Genomic DNA, 21152 nt, shown 5'->3' with positions numbered 1-21152 from the left:
GCCCTTCAAGACTGTTCTCAAATGATCCGGTGTCTTTCAAGTTCTAGAGACTTAAAATGAACTACGTTCTTATCAGGAACATAAACACTGCTGATATAATGAAATCTGAAATACAGAAATGACAAATTACCTTTACATTTTCAACCAAAAACTATAAACATACTGTACATGTAATTCAAATTCTGAAACTGGAAAAAATGTCCATGACACGGTGATCTGCGATCAGTTTAAAACTGTCCTTCTAAGAATCATATGAAGCATTTACTCACTACTGAAGCTGAATAACAACAACAAGCACTGAGAAACAAAATTAAAGGCGTGAAACCTCTGAAACATGGGTATATTTACACAGTAAGAACTGTGTCAGTAGAAGTAAGAATGAAGAATGTGTTCAGCTGTAGCTGTGTTGACTGGAGTGTGCAAACCATTCCTGCAGGTCCAGAGAGCACTGGAGAGTGTAATCACTGTTGTCAGGTCTAACAGGAAGTGGTCTAATGTGACTCATCATGAAGAGATAGACAATGCCTTGCTTCCCAGCAGCCTCAGCAGTATTGTTGTGAGAGTTGTGGCTCACAGAAGGGCCAAAGGGTTTCTGAAGACAGAAACTGAGATCCCCTGCTCTGCTTCTGTTCACATGACCAGCCACTGCTGTCCCTTCAATACCTACAGTACACATCCATGTTTAAGGGGAGTTTTTCTACTAACATGTTCAAAGTGGGAACCACAACCACCTCAAATGAAAGATTTGTCGCAGAAACATGGCTCATGTTTTTTTCATACTTTTGAAATTGGCTCAGTCCAATTTTTCTCCACTTTGGCCTCTAGAAGGAGAATGTAAATCAGGACCAGTTCAAATACAGTTACTGAACAATGAAGGTGGTGTTCAGAGCTTTGAAAGAAGTCCAGAGCCACTAAGTTCACTTCTCCTGAAAACATGAAGCAAATCAGTGCTCTAGCACAGTGACAAAACCACAGCCTATAGCCAGCAATGCTCCTCGTCTCTTATGAGATCCTGAATTGCACACGTCTGATGCTGACTTTCCAGAGTTCTTTAGATGTCTGGAAGCACTGGTGTAAAGATATGATCTCCCAGGTCCACAAGGGCACGAGCAACAACAAACAAATTAGCACAGCTCACTGATATCCTAGTAGCAAAGCACTTCACAAAAGGCCTTTACAGTTATCGAGCCAAAGCCATTACTGAAAAGCTTTGCAAGGTAATAATTTAATTTTAAGTGCTATACTGTATACAAGGTACTGCAGCACTTAAAGCACCAGTGCATGGCATAGTGCCAGGCTTCTCCAGAAGGCATGTTTATAGCTTTTGCTAGCTGCAGTTTCACCCAAACAGTCCTGTTCCTGACCAAAGTACCCACCTACACAGAGTGCTGATGTGAATCAGGCATTTTTGAAAGTATTAATCTATTTGTACGTTTAGAGATTCTGGTAAGAGAGAATATGCATGTGCATCACATGATACAGAGTGAAGTGCACTGAATGTTGCCCGAATCAAATCAAAATGAATCAAACATTGATCATTGACATGCACTAGGTGTAGTGATTTCAAACACCACTATTGCAACTGCATAAAGTTATGTTACCCGCTACAATGAGTCAATGCGGTCTCACTGTTACACTGCACTCCTTTATCAGTAATTTTCCAGCTCTGGGGAGAACAAACCCTGCAGGCACCTCTTGTCCAATAAGGAGTCTTGCAGTACAGCCAGCTCAGTGCTCCAATGTCACCACAAATGTTGCATTTCTGCCAGAAATTAGGTCCTGGAATGCAGCAAACTGGTTCTTTCTCTGATGAAGATGATCAACCTTTGAGGTCACAAGTACCAATTTTTTCAACATTCATTTCAATATGCTTTTCAAGACTTATTCTTCTTCCTTTGCAAACCCATTTTGAATTATTTGATGTAGCAATCCCTGTTTGTTGCCTGCCTTTTGCAATGCAGGGCAGTTTGGCTCTGTTATGGAGCACAAACAGAGTACAGGGTAACGCACTGCAATCCAATGACCTCCCAGCAATCTCTACCCAGCCCTGTGCAGGAGGATGAGCCTGCATTCTGACTTGAGCTTTCCAGGCAGGGGGACAAATCTGATACAGTGCAAACTCTGTTACTGGTGGTTACTTGGGAACCAGTTTGTTTGAACAACATCCTAGTGTAGCTGTTGCACATTTGCTTCCCCATCTGTGCAGTCTTGCTCTGGAGTGAGGAGAAGTGCCCATTTCTGTAAATCATGACCCTACCAGACATTAAGATCATTGCCTTAAAGGATGCAGTGGAAAAATGCAGCTTAAGGGAAAGTTCACCTCGACACACTGCAACTCTAGTCATCCAAACAAACCCACTTAATTTCTTGCAAATAACAGTCAAACAAGCTGATCCTAGGCTAGCTTTGCAAATGTGTTCTCTTCCTCAGCCAAGTTTCACACAGTATTCCTTGACTGCCCAGGAACAATTATAGGTGTACACAACTAAATCTGACCAGATAACCTCAGGACTATAAGAAAACATTAATAGTTAATGCTTGTCGCAGTCTACTGTGGTACGTTTTGTTAGTTTTACTGTAAACAGGCAAGGTATTCTAGAGTTTCAACGAAAAGTGGTAAAATAGCTTCCAAGCTAAAAGTGCGTTTATCTTTTCTTAAAAATGTATAAATGTGTAACATCTATAAAAGCTGTTGAGTCATTTACAAACTTATTCAGCTGGTAAATGTATGCATTTACTTGGTATTTACTGAAGTCACTGGTGCTTACTTCTGTTATTAATTCGTATGTCAGGGAACCCTGGATTCCATTAGATTGTGTAACCTAATTTGCCAAAGGTACAAAACATCGATAATGCACACTCCACAGTGTCTTCTAAAGCGCTTTTGTCGACAAGCTGTATAGGAAATTTGAAGCGAACACTTTATAATTGAGCTTCCTGCATCGCTCTTGTCTGGCGGACATTTCTCAAGTTCCAACAAAGGTCTGCTGTGGGTGAAAACGCCGGCTTGTCCAGGAGTCACTCCCGTTGGGAAAGGATAATAACAATTGCTCTGTGTCACTCGCACAGCCTGTTCAGCTCTCCGTGCCTCACAGGGATTTTGACAATAACAAAGAGAAAAAGAAATAAAGAAAAATTACCAGCATTTATAAAAGGCTATTATTAATTACTGCCCCGGAGAACAAATGATAGGCGAATATATTCGCAACATGAGCGTCTTTGCTGCGTAATTTGAGTTTATCAGTGATCAGAAGGCATTTAATTAAGTTGAAGGATTTTCAAGCTGGTACTTGTGTGAGAGGACTGGCACTGCTGCTGAGCTGTTTAATTAAGTTCACATAAATCCACGAAACACAAGGCAATTCGAATGGCACACAGCTGAACAGAATATTGTTACCATGAGGGCATCGATCTACAGTGATAATGCTGACAATGTAAACTGCCTGAAAGCAGAGAAAAGTTTTATGAAGCCTGTGGCTATGCCACACACTTACAACATTACATGTTACAACACCTTAAGGCCCAATACCAACATAACACCAATCTCCTTCCCGCTAAATTCCTAGTAATATTTTTCTCTCCTGCATTCTGTCACACTGACCCATTATCCTATTTACAAAACAGCCTTTAAAGATCAGGATCCTGAAACCTTGAGCTAAATGATCCAAAGAGACTGGGCTGCAGTTAAACGCAATGCATAGGTTAAATAATTGAAATGGCTGAACCCTTGAAAAACTGGGATCTGCTAAAAAACATCTAATTGGATATCTAATATACACTTGTTGTGCTCTGCTGGATATCTCCTGTAAGTGTAAAAGAAGCCTTCAAAACAAATCAATAGATCTGACCCAAGAGCTAAAGGAGCATCTGAATAAAATGAAAAGACTGAAATAAAAGACCAAATAAAAGTTAAATAGCTTCTAAACTGAAAAAACTAAATTCCAGAAGGGGATTTAAAGAGGACGTGGTGCTGTGTGTGGCAAAGAATTAAAAAAACGAAACAAATGAAAAGCAAAGAAAGAACTGTTTGCAACCATGTTAATCGGTGCAGAGGAGTGGAGAATCCAATCACTGTCGATTCTATGCAGGCATTTTTCCAAATGGATTTCTTTTCCATTTTTTCCCCAACAGAGCTACAAAAGAGAGATCAAAATGCAACAATATACTGTATGTAAAACACAGGAAAAAAAGGAAAGGGAAAAGGAGGTTTCTCTGTAGGCTTGGAAAAAAGGCTGCTCACTCTCGAAAGCTCTGAGCAACGCTCTTGTTCAGGTGAGAGGAATCACTGGCTAAAGGGGCAGAAGCACAACTAAGCGAAATTAACCACCAAGGCATGGGGCACAGAAACCCAGGACCGACAGGCTCGTAGATATTCATGCTGCATGTACAGTAGTTTAGTAGCAGAGCACAGTATATGACTTGATCTGGGATTGAAATGATAACCAGCCTGCTAACTGACACAACAGTGGAATCAACTTTCATCGACAGCTTCATTTGTGCAGCAACACCACAAGCGAATTCGCCTTGGGAACAGGAGCACTCAAGCAGATTGCGGAAGGGCTAGTCCAGGCTATTTACAAGTGGTCTATTAAGATGTGGGCCTCACTGAGGCAAAAACAGTGTTAATGCCTGGTGTGGGGTACGCATGGTCCTTCCTGTCTGTCCACTGGGAACGCCAGGGAGGCACAGCAGCAGTCACATCTTCCAGATACAAGACCCGATTCAGGAGGCAGCCCCTGCCTGCTCCTTGGTCTGCAGCGCGCCAGGTGTCCGCAACAACAACCCGCAAAGGGGCCTAGGAAACAGGAGCAACCTTCTTACCGGGCCGGGCTGCTGATTGGAGGGGTCACAGGCGAGAGAGACGAGATCCTTGAGGGGGTCCTGCGCGCCGAGGTGGGGGGGGTAGCGGATGGCCGTGTGGGGAAAGTAGGTGGATGCTGTCTGAGGAAGGATGGAGGTGGTGGGGAAGTGTAGAGATGACGAGGGGTGTGGACTTCTGGAGATACCTGCAGACAACAAGCACACCACAGAAAATCGCATTAGCATGGTCATGGAAGAGCAGAAGAAAGGCTGCTAAGGGGAGACCTTTCATCCCATCTTGTTCATCTGGTTGCCAGTCGCTTATTGATCTTGGGATCTCATCCAGCTGGTTACTGAAGGATTCAAAAGAGATCAAGTTTGCTGGGTAGTTTGTGCCCAAATACAAGGCTTGATCCACCTTGAACCGGTTCCTTTTTTAAAGCGCATGCCGAACAACACCTAGGGGCATCAAAATAATGTGCTTATTGTATGATTACACGGTGCAATTCACAAAGGCTCCTGTATCATACCACTAACCATAAAGTAAATATTTCCTTCTTGACTACCCTCCCAGCTTCCACTCTGTACATCACAGAGACAGACAGGCACATCATGGATGTCCTTAACAGCACATGGTGAAGAACTCAAATCCCCTAGAAGGGATACATTTCAAGAAGCCACATCCACACTGGACACTTAAAATAAAAATAACTGATGTTGACCAACCCACAGCTTGTACCATTTATTCAAACAACAACCTGTCCACAGTTTAAAAGCATAATTGTATACTTTTAATAATTACTGTGTGTTGCGCTGCCCTGTTACTCACTTTCCAATGACAAAGAGAGAATGGCCCTCACTATTTACTAAAGAAAGAAAAACGCCAGTCAAAACAATAAAAATAATCAGCTGAAAAACAGGGTGTGTTTAACACTGGCCCATAAAATAACCAGCATGGTTTTACTTTTATTTTTTAGACCTTCATGCCTATTATAATGGTGGAGTTTCTTCTTCCTTTTCCTGCTTCACTGCTGGGAAAAATCTTGTGGTTCCCTTTAGTGGGTCTTTAGTGTTGCTAATTGAATAGCTAACTAACAGGCCAGCCTGCAGGTGATGATTTCCAGAGAAAAATTCCCCCTCCCCTCTACTGCTCTGATCATAGCCACTAGAATAAGCCCAGCCAGCAGCCTTCTTCAAGCTCAATCTGTGACTTCCACACAGAATACTTGCAGCGCTATACTGCAATACTTGTAGTTCACATCAAACTAAACTAATAAGACAAGGACGTGGCAGTGATTAATGCTGCTGCAGCTCTGAAACAGTTAGTCCAGTCTGTTACTGCCACAATGACTTCAGTGACACATTCAGGATGTAATATTGGATGGAACTTGTAAACATTTTGACATATCATCAGAGCCTAATACAAATGTGAGCATAATTGCTGTTCTATAGTTTGTTTTTAGAGTTGGTTTATTTACCACCTGTAGAACTGTATTGCTAAAATGTCAAGAAAATTACTTTCCAGGTTAAGCACAGGAAATTTGTATGTAAACTTCATTTGCAAAAAAATATGGAATTCCTATCGAGTAACATAATCTTCGCAAAGAGCCTCAACACAATAATTCTCACAATACTTGGATTTCCCATAATACTTTCGTGTTTGTGGTATAAATATCTTCCTTTTACATGGACATTTTGGGCTCGGTGTTGCTTCACATTTTATTTCCATGCAAAGCTTGCTCATTTTCATAACAGGGCTCTGTGTTCAAAATAATGTAATATATTTTAATATGTGACTTCAAATGCTGCATTTCTTCTTGATCCAGAAAATGTTCATCTTCTCTGTTCTGTTTAATTTGTTTTCAAGTCTTAAGAGTTTTTTATCTACCCAAACCTTTCATGTACAAAATGTGGCATTTATATGATGCTAATTTATTTAATCCATTATGTTAATTTTCTATTATCAGAGTAATGTGTTAATCCAGCTCACATATGGTTCTGTAAACCATTTCATTTTATGGCTTTTTAATTGTTCATGCACCAGTTTGTTCATTTACCTTTGCGGATTGCTGCCTGTGTACAGCTTACATTTTATTGTCTTCACAACACTAGCTGTATTGCAATCCTGCGTGTTGTGAAGCTCAATTAAAAAAAGCTCCACCAAGAGGAGTTCCTTTACTGGAAGAGTTCCACGTGCTTCGTAAGAATGTGACGGAGAACAAGTCTACCTTCCATTCGCCAAAGTCCGACACTCAAATACGGGACAGGGGTGCTCAGTTTTTTTTGATGACATCTGAAATGGGGTGTCTCAAGACAAGCTAGATGCGTCTCCACACCTGAGATCATGGTAAACTTGGCCGCCCGCCGCTTGCATTCGGTGTGCAATTACTGCTGGATCAGCAGCAGCTTTCGCAGGCAGAGCTTTGGAATCCTTGGTTGGAATGAAAAACACGTCAAACAACCCCTTTCATCTCGATCCCAAACTACAACGAGGTAGAGCCACAGGACAAAGAGCAGCGAAAGACGAGACCCTCTATGGAGTGACATTAGAGATAAAGGGTTCAAATTAACTGGGAGCATTCTTGGGGTCTCTGGGCAACTTGGACTTGATGAAAGGCTGAAGGGGTGACTTAACGGTCAGTAAGACACACTATCGACATTCAATCCTCAGGCTTGCTAAACCAAGAGAACTGGGATCCTCACACTGTGTAGAGGAAGTAATGCTGACCATTTGGGACGCAAGCTGTTTTCACTGCCATGTGGCATGATGTGTGCCTGAGTTGAAGCCCTACTGGGGCATGTCCACCTAGCAAGAACCACAGCAAGGGAAATGGCAGGATCGGTCCTGTCCACAGGACGCAAACACCACATCGGCTCGGACTGTGGCTGCCGGGGGTCTCCTCACCGCTGTGCACTGCGATCACGGGCCGGTGGTGCTGAGTGAAGCTGCTGAGCCGAGGGGAGCTGTCCTGGGGGGAGGGGCTGCTGAAGGGAGACTTGTCCATCTCGGTCTTCTTCACCGTGGGAGAGATCCCTGCGCAGGGATAGAGGGACACAACACACAGTTTACACTTCATAGCACACGCTTCAGCTCAAAGGCAGGCTGTAGAAAAGAGCAACACGAGACAACAGCCTCCTTCAGATGAGATGAGAGATGCACACAAATTAAGCAGCCAAATGTCTTCTGTACTCTGATAGAGTACAAAACTCTAACAGTACCTCCAAATTCAAAAGCTGCAGGGCAACAGATGAGGCAGCTTGAAACAAAGTATTGGGTCAACATTGTGGTTTGGTCAATTCAAAGACAAAACAGTAGAAACACCATCAAGTTAAAGAATACAGTCAGTATCATTATTCACAATGGTAAATTGCAGTATTATTATGCTAGATTTAGTATGAGGATTGTACAGGCAGATCAAATTTATTTTTGTCTCCTATTATCTCTTGTCACCACTAGGGGCCAGTAGCAACAGCAAGCTGAAACTGTACTGTACATCTTGCTGCAGTGGTAAAGGTGATTCTTTTCCAATAGAACTACAAAATAGTGATGACATAGTGAAACATAGAGTTTAATAAGGTCTGAACAATTACAACCAGATATTTTCGAACTGAAAACATGATTCATAAATTAAAAGCTTTTCCAAACTAATTAAAATCAAAAGGGGAGTTCACCTTCCAAAGGGCATTTCAACAGTGGGTTTTGGGGGAAAGGATGCTGTCAAAAAGCCATGTTGCAGGTCAGTCATCTAATTAAAAAATCACGTTTTGGCATTTAAAAAATATACTGTGTGCAGACAATTTTTTAAATGATTCCCTCATGAAATGAACATCATTCGCAAAGATGATGAGGGCATGCAGTTCTACAGACTTGGACGTTTCACTTTGGGATCTTAATTTTTCTCCGGCAATTATCCAGGATCCAAGTGAAAGCTGCAGAGCACCAGATAATGCGACCCACTCCCCACGGATTCAGACTGAGCTCGCAGTGCCAGGGTTGTGGATGAGCACGAGAAGGGAATTGTTTTTCATACAGAACAGCAAGTCCTACCACAGTCTGTGCAGCAGCAGAGACATGCGTCGCTTCACTGAGACTGCGAGCCTGCAAAAAACAAACCCCACACCAAGCTGATAAAGAGCACTGGCTCTGCAGGACTGAGTCGCTCCTTAAACACTTACTCAGGAGTCCCGTAAAACAACAACAACAAAAAAAAAACTTTAAAGACAAAGCTTCAATGCTTCCAGGCCACATCTTGCACCTCGTAATTGTCCAAAATGCTTCTCATATGCCAGCCGTTACAAGTCAAGTGGTGTGTGGTTTTGAGTAAACCTGAGCACATAACGAGTCAACAGCATGACTCTCTAAAAGAACCTTCAGGGGGAAAGACAAACACCTTCCAACAAAACCTCCCTGCAGGTCCTTCGAAACAGACTCTGAAGTACATTACAGAAACCTCGGCTTTGCCTGGTTAAAGTCTTTTGAGTTAAAAAAAAATAATAATCACAAGAATGAACATCTGAGAGGTCCACAAAAAAAGAGTGGAACTGCATGACACACACACACACACTATTGAAGCCTTTGTGTCATGGAAGGTAAAAGTTATTGAACCCTGGGAGATGCTGCGCTGACATCTTGAGTATTCAAATATTTCTGTGAAAATTTGCATCTTCACTAATATGCCTCATGTCTCATATATTGAGCTCACATGAAATATCTTTGCAAAACTGATGTTACATTTCTTTAAAAGGTTACAGAACATGCCCTCAGGGTTTCATTTATCTTTGTGAAAGCACTTGTTAAGGTCCAAGGAACACAATGCTACATTACACTGTAATCAAAATATAATCTAGTATGATTGTATAGTTATGTTACGACTACATACTGTACTACTTCATTATTTTAGGCAATTAGTTTTAATGAAAAAGTTTAAGGATAAAGTTGATATATTTCAGGGCTTTTGGTACATACATATTCCATGAAGCAGTGTTTCTCATTAAAATACTGCTTTGACTTTCTGATGGTGCAGGAAAGCATTAAAATGCAATCAACAGACTGCACAATTATGCGTGTATATTCTTTTACATTGGAGAAGTCAAAATTTTTTTAAAAAGAGGAAATACCGAGCCTAGACACTCCAATTGGAGTTGCCAGTTTGTAGGATTATCGCACTAACGTTGCCTTTCCTTTCACGAAATCACATGCGAACTCCACTGGGGTTCACAGATCCTGGCCATGTCCCGTTCACATCTGAAACTCAATAGGCAGCTTTTAAAGGTCTGCCGCTTCTTGCAGTAGAGTCAGGGAAGAAACCGGCCAGCAGTGGTGTGCTGTCTGTACGCCCCGTCACATTTCACACTTGGGTTTCGACGGGCCTCCCCTGTCAAACCCGGCGCGAGCTCGAACACCATCCTTTCCGCCCCCAGACCCCCGGACCCCCAGACCACACCGACCTCAGCCGCTGCTGTTCCACCCTGCGCTTCCACAGCAATCAGCTGAAACACTCATTAAACTAGGCCTCATTAAGGCCGTCTAGACAGGAAGAGCGAAGTGTGTTTGGGAAGGCAACCCGAGCCTCCTGCAGGGCTGGGGGGCACGGCAGGGTCACTCCGCTGACCCTCACTGCAGCAGGGTCAGCAGCAGGGTGACCGCAGGGCAGAGCCGCTCCTGGGGGAGACAGTCCACCCACGCCGGCTGCACAGCCACTGAGAGACAGCTTTAACCCTTCTCAGTCCCACTCGCACTCACCCAGGGCGGTAAAACTTCCTTTAAAATAAATAAAGCAGACAGGAAGGCGGGGGAAAAAAATATCCTTCGCAAACCTTTTCATAACGTCTCCGCAAATGCAGGGTTTCTATGTCGGGGTGAGGACCTACACAGTTGTTTCCCATGACATCCTGATAAATTGATGCTCGACTCGAGAAGAAAGGGCTACTGTCACTGTAAAAGAAGCTCTGAATGACTCCTCCCTATCAAAACTGTGTGCTACTCACTGTGAGGTACCTTTAACAGCTAGCTAGAACTTGAACCAGAAACCCCCAGGTAACATAGCTCATCCAACACTCTTGAGTGCATGTTTGTACAGTATTAGTCAGGTCAATGAGGAGCCACCTCTCCCCATGAGCTCTTGTAAGGTATTAGTTACAGTATATCCAATATACCTTCTCACATAGCCCCCAGACTTCATCCCCAAGTTAAATGTGATGGGACAGTCTGCAGCCCAGCATGGGGGACGGGAGAATCTGCAATCTCACCATCCCTTTGAGAGGGGAGGCCAAGGTCTCCAACCCAGACAGGCAGCTTTCTACAGCCAAGACCTGACTTGCTCACAAAAGCCTGCCTTATACACCCTCCACAGGGATGGATGATAGCCCTGCACTGCCGTTAGTTTTGCATTAGGCAAGACATCCTCCAGATGACACTGTACTGGGTAGTAGAAAAACCAATATAAAGTCTCATCTAAACATGTTAATCATATAGTCAGATTATGGTTAGGTGGTTAGATTATATGGTTAGGTCTTGGTTAGATTAACGGATGCCATTGCCTCTCTGAGAATCTTTATCAGGAGGGAAATATGGGTAGGGGGCTCTGTTACAAATCAGTAACCTCTATGCTGTCCCAGAATTGAAATGGGCTTTCCGTCCCAGGTTCAAGCTGTCACACTCAGCCGCCCTAAAAATCCAATTTTAAAATGGTATATCGATGGGTAAAGTAATGTCCTACACAAAATACTACCCTCAGGCTTTGTTATCCATCCAAATATGATAGTATTACAGGTCTAAAAAGCTGTAAAAAACTAGAATGTTACTGCAAGCAGAGCGCTCCACAACATCTTGCTACAGGTTTTCCATATACTGTATCTGCTCAGTAGCACATCTTCAATTTAGGGGCATGGTCACGGAACACATTTACAACAATATGGTTTTAATCCCCATATGACACAGCTTTATTCTGAAATGACTTGTTCAATTCAGCACAGGGAGAGATTCAAAGAAGAGACTGGTCTGTAGCTCTCAGAGCCCTTAGAGGAGCTGACACATTTATGGGCAGGGGCTACACATGCTTCTTCAAACAATGCTGAGAGCTGGTAGAAGCAGCAATGCAACATACTAGGCCAGAAATGGTAACACACTGAGACGAGGATTGAAAAACTCCCTGCAGATCAGCAAAACACAATGTGAGACCGCAGCCTTTTCACAGCTTCAAGATAAACGAAACTGTCTGAACAGGCACCCCAACTCCCTGAATGGTCGTCAACAAGAATTCCAAATAAGGAAAAAATAATAATATACTGCCCAATGACCTTCTAAACAAATTTCAAATTACCGTTTATTCTCTTACATAGTGACTGCAGTCGGCATGTCTGAGAATTTTAGAATATTGACATACTCTTGCAAAGCGCATAACAATGGGATCCTACAATGCAAACCTTTTGCTTAGACAGGAATAGAGAAATGGCATCTGTAGGAAGCTCAACAATAGACTACGCTGAAAAAAAGTATACATTTTTGGTATATCCCAAAAGAAACAAAGAAGTCACTATTGTTTTAACAAGACAGGCTTTGGTGAAAACTCTTTTTGCTGCTCACACGTGGCACAGATACATTACAAAGCCACACAAAACACAGCCCTTAATCAGCACATACTGTATATTTAGAATACTTCATTTCATTGTTTCCCACATTGAGCTGAGGGTAAGGAAGACATGCAGAGAACTAAAGGGAAAAAAAAGCAGTTACTTTCTTTGGCCGATTCGGCAAGTTCTGCACCGCAAGGCAAAAAACGTTTTTTCTATTGCCCTGTAAGCAACAAGACAACAAACAGGGCATCTAGGACCTAATGTCTTTGCACATTGATTGGTCTGAAAAAAGAAAAAGTCAAACATTTCCTGTCACTTTGGAAGGAAAAGAGAAAAAAGCTTCGACACCAGCATCTGGAAACAAAGCCTTGTAATTTCAGGCAGACAGTCCAAGAACAGCTCAAAAGAATTTAAACAAATCAATCCCCACATGTACTGTAGGTCTCACTTCATGTCTATGTGTGTGATTCAATGTGAGCCATATTTTAGAGAAAAACAGAAACAAAACAATAAAACTTCATATAAATCCAGTAAACGAGAAGTTCGGTTTCTTTAAAACAGGCCAAACAGGAAGCCTAAACCAAAGGCTCCTGGTGTATTTTCCTATTAGTTAGAAGTATGAAAATATTCATTAAAGTGTGAAAATAAATCTGTGGAGCAGCAGTCCTGATAAAAAAGAACCCACAGAGCGAGTAAACACATCTTAAAAAAAAAGACCTGTTTAGGAACAAATGAAAAATTCTAAATATTCTGCCAGTCAAATAAAAAAAAAAGAATATTAAGAAAAGATTTTGGCTGGTGTCAAGCCACTCGAAGCCAAACTTTAACAAACAATGGTGTTTGCTGTAAAGATAAACCCTTTTTGAAAGTGGACGACACAAATGACTGACAAGAAATGGGGCAGAAGGCAGTACGCGCTCCTCGAGTCCGGGTGAGCGCTTGTACAAAAGGAGAATTGTTAAAACAGCCCCTGCAGTGAAGATCCTTCTTCCTGCCCCTCTCACAATTACATAATATGAGATGACAGAGAAACCGCTAATATCCTTTTCTGCTTCTAAAACCACCATGAAGAAGCCTTCTCGCTTGCTTTTCTAATAACTATGATAATAAAAGAGGCAAGGTTTCGTATTAGTTGCATTAGGCAAGGTGCATTTCAGAGCAGCAATTGTTACGCTGAAGAGAGCCTGACTGAGCTCCAGGTTGAATAGGAGGCTCACTCCCTGGCCCAGAGGCCAGGAATGTAGCTGAACCAGCCCCAAATGACCCTTTGATGCGCTTGTTGAACTGCAATGGATAGCTTTTTTTTGAAGGTTTGTTTATTAAGAAGTGTGCAATCTTACATTATGACCTTGGGCTCTGAAAAGGAAAACTGATGCCACAGGATGTAGGAAGAAAAGACTTTCTTATGAAGTCTGACAAAAAAAATAAACAAAATGTTTAAAATTACAAAAAGGTTTCAGACTTTAAAAAACTAACTACAGGGCAGGAGACAAGAAGTACGTCTCTCTATCTCTACTTATCAACAAATAAACATTTCTTAATACTTGTTACTCAAGTCTATGGTGACAGTAAGGAACGTGAATAATAGTTGAAGTATTTGGATTATCTCGCTGACCAAAGATTGCCTGTGATGGAATAACCTAACAGCTACTGTATATATCGCATGAGGACCAGATCAAAATTATTCTAAGAGGCAAAAATAAAATGCAGGTCAGTGTTAAGCTAGGACAGATAATAGAACCATCTTAAAAAGACTAAAAACTGCTGAGCGAATTTCTCTTAAAGTGAACAAAAAAAGTTTAATGCAGCTGTAATTGAAATAATATGTGTGCGGAAACGGAAAATATTTTGCAAAAATGAAATTACGGATGGCACATGCTCCTCCCGCGTGACAAAGGGAATGAGAGAGCACAGAATGTTGTAAATATACTCTATTAAAATGCGTCAAACCGCAGAAAATCATAAATCACAGGGAGGCGTCACTGAGATCTGAAACAGAGCCGTCTGTTTTCTGTGATTGTCTTCTCCGCATCAGAGATGTGCACTCCCGAACAATGTGTACAGTGGTGTGATGCACTTCAATTGCACAGGATGAAAGGAGGGATCAGAATGACACTGCTGTACAAAATCCTTACACACAATCAGGAGCTGAAGTGAAAATCTGTTACAAGCATCAACAATTTACTTAGAACCTGCCACCTGGATTCTCTACTAACGTTTTTTCTGTTATCTGTACAGCTCAGTCTGGTTTAGAAGAAACCACGCTCGTCATTAAGCAATCTTTAATTCACCTTTTGATTAAATTTAACATGAACCTTCAAAAACATGATTAACTACTAAATTTTCAATAGTCTATTAGAATTAACAGTTTGCTTAAAACAAAATGGCTAAAATTTCAGTAGACCGGAAATTTGTGGTGCTGCTCAAGGAAGAGTACATTAGTGCACTAGTACACTAGTAGTGTTTTTTTATTGGTAATACTCACTTAGAAGGTTTCAAAATAATAAAAGAAGGACTATTAAGTTCCTTTATGCTTTATTTATATCAATGTCTGTTTCTTTTCTGAAATATATAGCCTAACAATTTTAGTGGTTTCATAATTACAGACTCCAAACTTGAAAGCAGCACATTTGAAAGGGTCAATGTATTTATAAGTTACAATCTGAAATTCATCCTTCATTTGACCATTTCAGATGTCTGTTTAACGAAGAACGCTGTCTGCATTACTGTGCGTCTCCTGTTTCCGCAGCCTCATCCTGCGTTTTCACAGACCTGCCCATCAGCTGCTGTCCTTGCACGGGGGTCTGGCTTGTGTTGAACTCAGTACGACTATCATCGTGCAAGCAAGCAAGGAGAACAAACGGGAGGCTTGCCACTATTTCTTTTCTTCAAAAAGAAATGATTTCTCTGCCTGCGCCTATGAGGCGGGCTGGGAGTGAGTTATTCTTGACGGTGGCACGTTGCAACGGCTAGCCCTGTCCACACAAGGGAACTCCTCCAATGGGAGCCTGGAGTCTAGCCAGCTCCGGAGGCAGGCTGCCCAGTGCCGTACGGTGGTCAGCGTGAATGCTGAAGCCCTGCGGAAAGAGCACCACTGTCTCACTCACCCCCTTCCATCTCCTCCTGCCAGTTTCGGCTGCTGCTGGCGGGGGAGCTGGGCGATGTGTAGAATTCTCCGCTGGGGCTAGTGTCAATGTCGTCCTCCATGGAGCCGGACTTGTGCCTTTTACTCCTGCGGGTCACGGGGAGAGGTCCGTTGGCATTGCGGAAAAGAGCAGATTCCGTGAGCGTCAGGCTCAAGGCCGTTCAAATCAAACCGGTTCTGGATAGTCCAGATCACTGGCATCGCACTGGCTGCTGGGTGCTATCCCAGTCAAACCCCCATCAAAACCATTTAAAATTCTCAGGACATGCAGAAGGTCATGGCTTTATTTGGAGAAGGCCTCAATTCCATTTCCCTTCATATTTCTCTCCATTAAACCTTATGAACAATTTTTTATTCCAATGAAATCAATTAAATCAGAGTCAATGAGATGATTCTGACAGATGGCATTATGGTCCAGAATAGTTCTTCTGATTTTTGTTTATTTAAAACCTTTCCCGTCTTTTCATTGTTTATTGATTTACAGGAAGACAATAAAAAATATTCTGTTTTTCATGAAATATACAGTATAAAAAACAAAGCACCTGTGTATTGGAATTATTTAACCTCTACAGTATACATGAAAAAAGGTGTTGCCTCTAGTTCAGGACCGATCTAATTTATGGCGTTGGCATAAACTGCAAGCACAACTGCACCGCAAGGTTTTATTAAACCAATAACTGCATTTTTGCAAGACTTCTAAATGCCTTTTTAGTTTTAAAGCTGAAATATTCCTGAACGCTCTTTGGTCAGGGCTTTGTCTTGATGCCTCCCCTGAGATCCATCCCCCACTCCAGAGCTGTCCCTGGGTTCGGAGCTCGGACCGGCGCCACTCACCCGCTGGAAGAAGTGCTGGGCAGCGTCCTCCTCATGCCCGTGCCAGTGGGGTTCAGGTCGTAGGCCAGGTGACCCTGCAGCTCTCCCAGTGAGAAGTTGGGGCCGGTGCCCGTCACCACAGGAGCTGCATAGACACAACGGGACAAGTCAGCAAGGGCCCCGCACACCCCCTCCTCCCGCCAGCCGGACCGGGCTACTGCCGTAAACCCTACGAGAGTACAACAAGGATACCATGGGAAGTGAAATGCCATGCATTTGGCCACAGAAGGGGGGGGGGGGAGGGACAGCTAAAAACATAACACAGTGAGACTGCAGGGAAAATTCCACCACACACTCTTCATGCAGTTGTGCTTCAGTTGATTGAGCAAGGCTGCCAGTAGCTTCAGGTGTATCCATCACTTCGCAAAACGTTCCCCAGGGCAGGTGTTTGCTAAGCCCAAGTGTGGATCTCCGTGGATCGTTTATAGTTACAGAGTCCAGATCTTTTGCTTGGCAATGTTTATGCCTGGGCTGGCAGTGTAATTAACAAGTAATCAGGGTCAGACCAGGTGTGCTAATTGGCATTGTCTGAGTACATCTCTGTTCCCTATGGCTTCCTCAGAAAACTCAAATGCCCCCTGTTCTGTATTCACAATAATTCAGACTGTCGTGGTAGACGTCTTTTGCAGCAGTGACTGCTTGAACCCATTTGTTTTGCCATTTGCCATAAGCTTAATGCAGTCTTTCCCCATTCCTTGTCTGAGGTCAGTGAAGTGTTTAATCTCTGGCCAATCTGCTCCTTAGATGGGTGTTTTAAGGCAACATTACAGTAAGCAGCTTTTCCTGGAATGACATCCTGACCCAAGTTTTCTAAGTTGGGGATTTTCAATCTCACCGTCAAAAGGCTGCCCTCACACAGACACAGGAGTGGTGAAAACCACATGGTTGTACTTCTAAAAGTAGAGGCTTTCATCGAAGCAGACATTGTCCCAAAGGTTTTGATGCAATCTGAACTGCCAAAAGTATCTGGATAAAAAGTACCACACTTGGTGGCACGGTGTTAGCTACAGCCTATGTGGATAAACCTAAAGCAACTTTGTGCCAATCGCATACAACTTCGATCTATGATGCCCAATGATGATCAATATGAATATTGGCCATGATGGTATGAAGAGCACATCTGAGTGCACTGTCGGCTGTAGCCATATGCAGCTCTTATGAAATTTCACTTCTCATGTTACCTTTAACGTGTCCCTCTTTTCTCGGTCATTTGATCATTGTTAGCTGCTGCGCCGAGCTAAAATGGACAACTTGCTCCACAATTACCCTACAGATAGGAAAGAAAGCATGAGGTAGCTAAAAACTAAATCTCATTTTTCTAACAGGTTTCATAATCAACTATGAAAAGCTGTCAGTACAGAGCTTAACATGTCAGTCTTTCAGTTAAGATGCTGAGAGAACAGAACTGAAGTGTAGTTTTCAAACTAGGTCTTGAGAACTCCATATAATAGCCATACGATAATGAAAGAAAAGCCAACTGATAAATGCATCACACCCTCTGGTTTTGTTTTGCAAACCTTCAAGGAAGGAATGATTACAAAGGCTATTTCTATTCTTGGATGTAAGGATAGCCTTCACTTTTGACACGTCATCAAAGCTGGGAATATCTGATAGAAAGGGATTTATAAACTACACAATGCAGCTGGATGATTGAAAAAGAGACCATGCAGAGGATGCAAAGACAAAATGTCAGAGACAGTGATGGTCTGCAGTGCTCTGACTGTTCATGCTTTTTTTTTACTGTGAAAGGACTGGATGCCTTTATTTACCTCAAAACCTTTACAAATGTCAAAGCTTAAACTTCCAGAGCACCACAAACTCATTCCACAGCATGGCACAAAAAGACAAAAAATTCTGTCCTTTCACTAGCCTCTGCAAGAGATCGTCTGGCATGCACTGAGGATTGCCAAGACAATGAGCAGAAAGGCAAAACTCCAAGCCCGAAATCCACAAATATGATACCCCAGTTTGTGAAATCATCCCCCCAGGAAAGAAGTGCATGAAATCACAAAACAGCACATGATCAGTATATCAGAAAGGCCACAAATATATTTCTAAACCTATAGCCAAATCCTCCATGCACAAAATCACCTGGACACCCTTCCTTGGAAAGAGACATGTTAAACTAATCAATCAAGCCTTCATGTCTTTGGGAGGTCACCCATGCAAACACTATAACAACATGTAGACTCCACACAGACAGGCACACCAAGCTGGACTCGAACCCAGGACCCTGGAGGTAAGAGGCAGCAGCGCTAACTGCCACGGCAGTGTGTTGTCTCTGCAAATGCACCTACAGCAAATTTGTATACAGCGATACACAGTATAGCAAAATCTAGTCCTGACTGTGGCTGTGAATAAAAAGCCATGCACAGCGGCCACTGTCCAGCTGTGGCTAACAAGAATCCTTTAAATACAGTATAAGCACACTGCATAGATAATATACTGTAGCACTATATACAATATGTATGTATTACCATTAAGGCTAATCTAACTGTGGTTTTGACATGTTTTAACATGAACCCAGCCATGCAAAGCAATGCAAATATTTTTTTTCCATCAAATCATCCCATTATGGTGGCCCACTAACCCCCCACAAATAATAGGCCGTGGCCTCTAGTTTCCCCGTGCGGTCATTCAAACCCGTGTGGCTGAAGGGCTTGACCAGCTGGTCAGACCAGGGGCCGAGTAAACAATGAGGTGACAAACATGGTCTCAGACCCTGTTGGTTTTCAGTCAGGAGTAATTTCAAAGACGAATGAAACCTACTGTTGCAAGGGACAAGGACAAAGAGGTCTACACCAGATCTTCTTTGCCCTCAGTGCATAGCGTGAATGTTTAAGTAAATAAACTATGTAACAGTAACATCCATCCACACATTTGCTTCCAATCCAGGGTTGGAGTGGAAGGCGTGGAGTGGCATGAGAATAAGAGAGTGAATGTCCGAAAGCGAAAGTGAAAGTTTTGCATTTGAAGTCTTGACTTGAGTCCTACTTGGAATTTGTGGAAAGACTTGAAAACTGCCGTCTATAAGTAAACTCCGGGCAATATGAAGGCTAGAACTAATTTGTCAACAAGAATGGGCAACAACTGCACCAAGCCAGTGTGCAAGGCTGGTCCTGAACCAGTCCTAGCGGCTGTAACTGCTGCCAAAGGGGTTTCCACCAAATTTCATGGCTCTCAATACTTAAACAATCAACATATTTCAGTTTTTTTTCCATTACTTATTTCTGACATTTACTGTAACCTATCTTATTCCTAGAGGTATTCAGTTTGAGCATTCAGGTTTTGAATAAAACATACATTTTTAAGAAATGTGTATGCATCATTTTGTAATTTCGCGCAGTAGGACACTATAGTAAGGATATGAAGGCACAATATATGGGCTCTGCAAGACAGGTATTTTGATGAGTCTTGCCATAGTCATAAAGGCATGATTTACTGTGATATCTGCAAACCAGCTGAATATGTTCAGTGCATATTGTACATAAAATGCATGAATATTTGACTTGATGGCACTAGCTTAGTTGCGCTTAAATTTTCCACTCCTAATAGCACTGGACTCTTTATACAACTTTCAGTCTGACAACCAGTAGAAGATAAAAACACCCTTTAAAACCTCTTTATGACATTCAGCTGAACAACCATCTTGCACTTTCAACTTCAGATGGAATAACAAAACCACACTGATATATATAAAGAAACTTAATATCCCCCGCTCACTGCCATAATCACTAGAGAATGACAAGTACATGGAACATTACAAACGTTAATAACACATGACACAAATTCTACCCATTATGCTTCGACTTTCCTTTCCATTTTTTTCCACTGCAAAGCAAATTAAGTTGCTATGAAAATTTATGTCCAGATTATAAATCTGTCAACATTACTGTTATGTACTGTGTCTTAAATCTACGGCAGGCAAGAGATTTTGATTAAGGAGGTGGTGATCTGATCACAAGCTACTTCAGCAGGGCAGTTATATTCAAGGTTTGTATCAGGCTGTGTCCCTCAATACTGTGGCCTCGGCTAATTAAGAGGATACCTCCTCCCTGGGTTACCTATGACTCGACACACATAAATCTGACTTTGCATTTCCTGCACTGAAATCTCAGAGTTTAGGAATGCATAGAATATTTAGAAATAAAGTCAGTGTGGGTGAACGGCGAGGAGCGTCATCCTGTCTCCATCAGCGTCCAGCAGGGCTCTGTTTTACACTCTGTCTCCCTCTGTTCTCGTACACATGCCGCCCCCCAGTTGGCCACCCAGCCTCTTTGCCGAAAATTGTGAGCAAACCGTTCAGCAATTGTCGGGGACGGTGTATTTTATTTTATCACTGAACAGTACACTACCATACACGTGCATGGTAATCAAATGTGCAGTACATTTGTGTATATTTTCATTAAAAGGCAACTCTCTATCTTTCTCTCCAGTGTTACATTTATTGTGTCTTGTACATGTACTGTGAGTGTTTGCTATGTTTTGTGATTATTGTATTTCATTCTAGGGGTTTAATTTTTTTCCCCACGAAGCCGCATGTTTTATTTGTAAACCTCATGCTGTACTGTACGTTCTCGCAGAGGCAAAGACTTTCGGAAAGACCTGCGGAAGAGAGCCCATCCAGCGGTCAGGGAATGGGTCTGCAGGACCAGGGGCAGCCCTGTCCCCGGCGAGAGAAACAGCCGTCCGGGCCCGGAGATACACGTGTCGGGGTGAAATGAACGATCTGGGCAGCTGCCCGTTGCGGGCGTGGAAA

At 42.5% G+C, this 21152-nt stretch overlaps 1 protein-coding gene across 7 annotated transcripts in view; it reads right to left on the bottom strand.

Annotated features, from left to right (window-relative positions):
- The window catches only part of nfic (nuclear factor I/C), a 221889-nt gene that overhangs the window by 37744 nt on the left and 162993 nt on the right, over positions 1 to 21152 (bottom strand). For all 7 annotated transcript variants that reach the window (XM_088622067.1, XM_088622072.1, XM_088622070.1 and 4 more), the window contains 4 exons: positions 16355 to 16478; positions 15483 to 15607; positions 7706 to 7834; positions 4822 to 5006 (listed from right to left, as the gene is read on the bottom strand). In XM_088622067.1, coding sequence (XP_088478193.1) covers positions 4822 to 5006; positions 7706 to 7834; positions 15483 to 15607; positions 16355 to 16478 — 563 coding nt within the window. The remainder of the gene's footprint in view (positions 1 to 4821; positions 5007 to 7705; positions 7835 to 15482; positions 15608 to 16354; positions 16479 to 21152) is intronic.

The sequence above is a fragment of the Lepisosteus platostomus genome, chromosome 27 (assembly GCF_059453375.1).
Source record: "Lepisosteus platostomus isolate fLepPlt1 chromosome 27, fLepPlt1.hap1, whole genome shotgun sequence".
NCBI classification, from domain to species: domain Eukaryota; kingdom Metazoa; phylum Chordata; class Actinopteri; order Semionotiformes; family Lepisosteidae; genus Lepisosteus; species Lepisosteus platostomus.
This window is presented reverse-complemented; position numbering and strand designations above follow the sequence as displayed.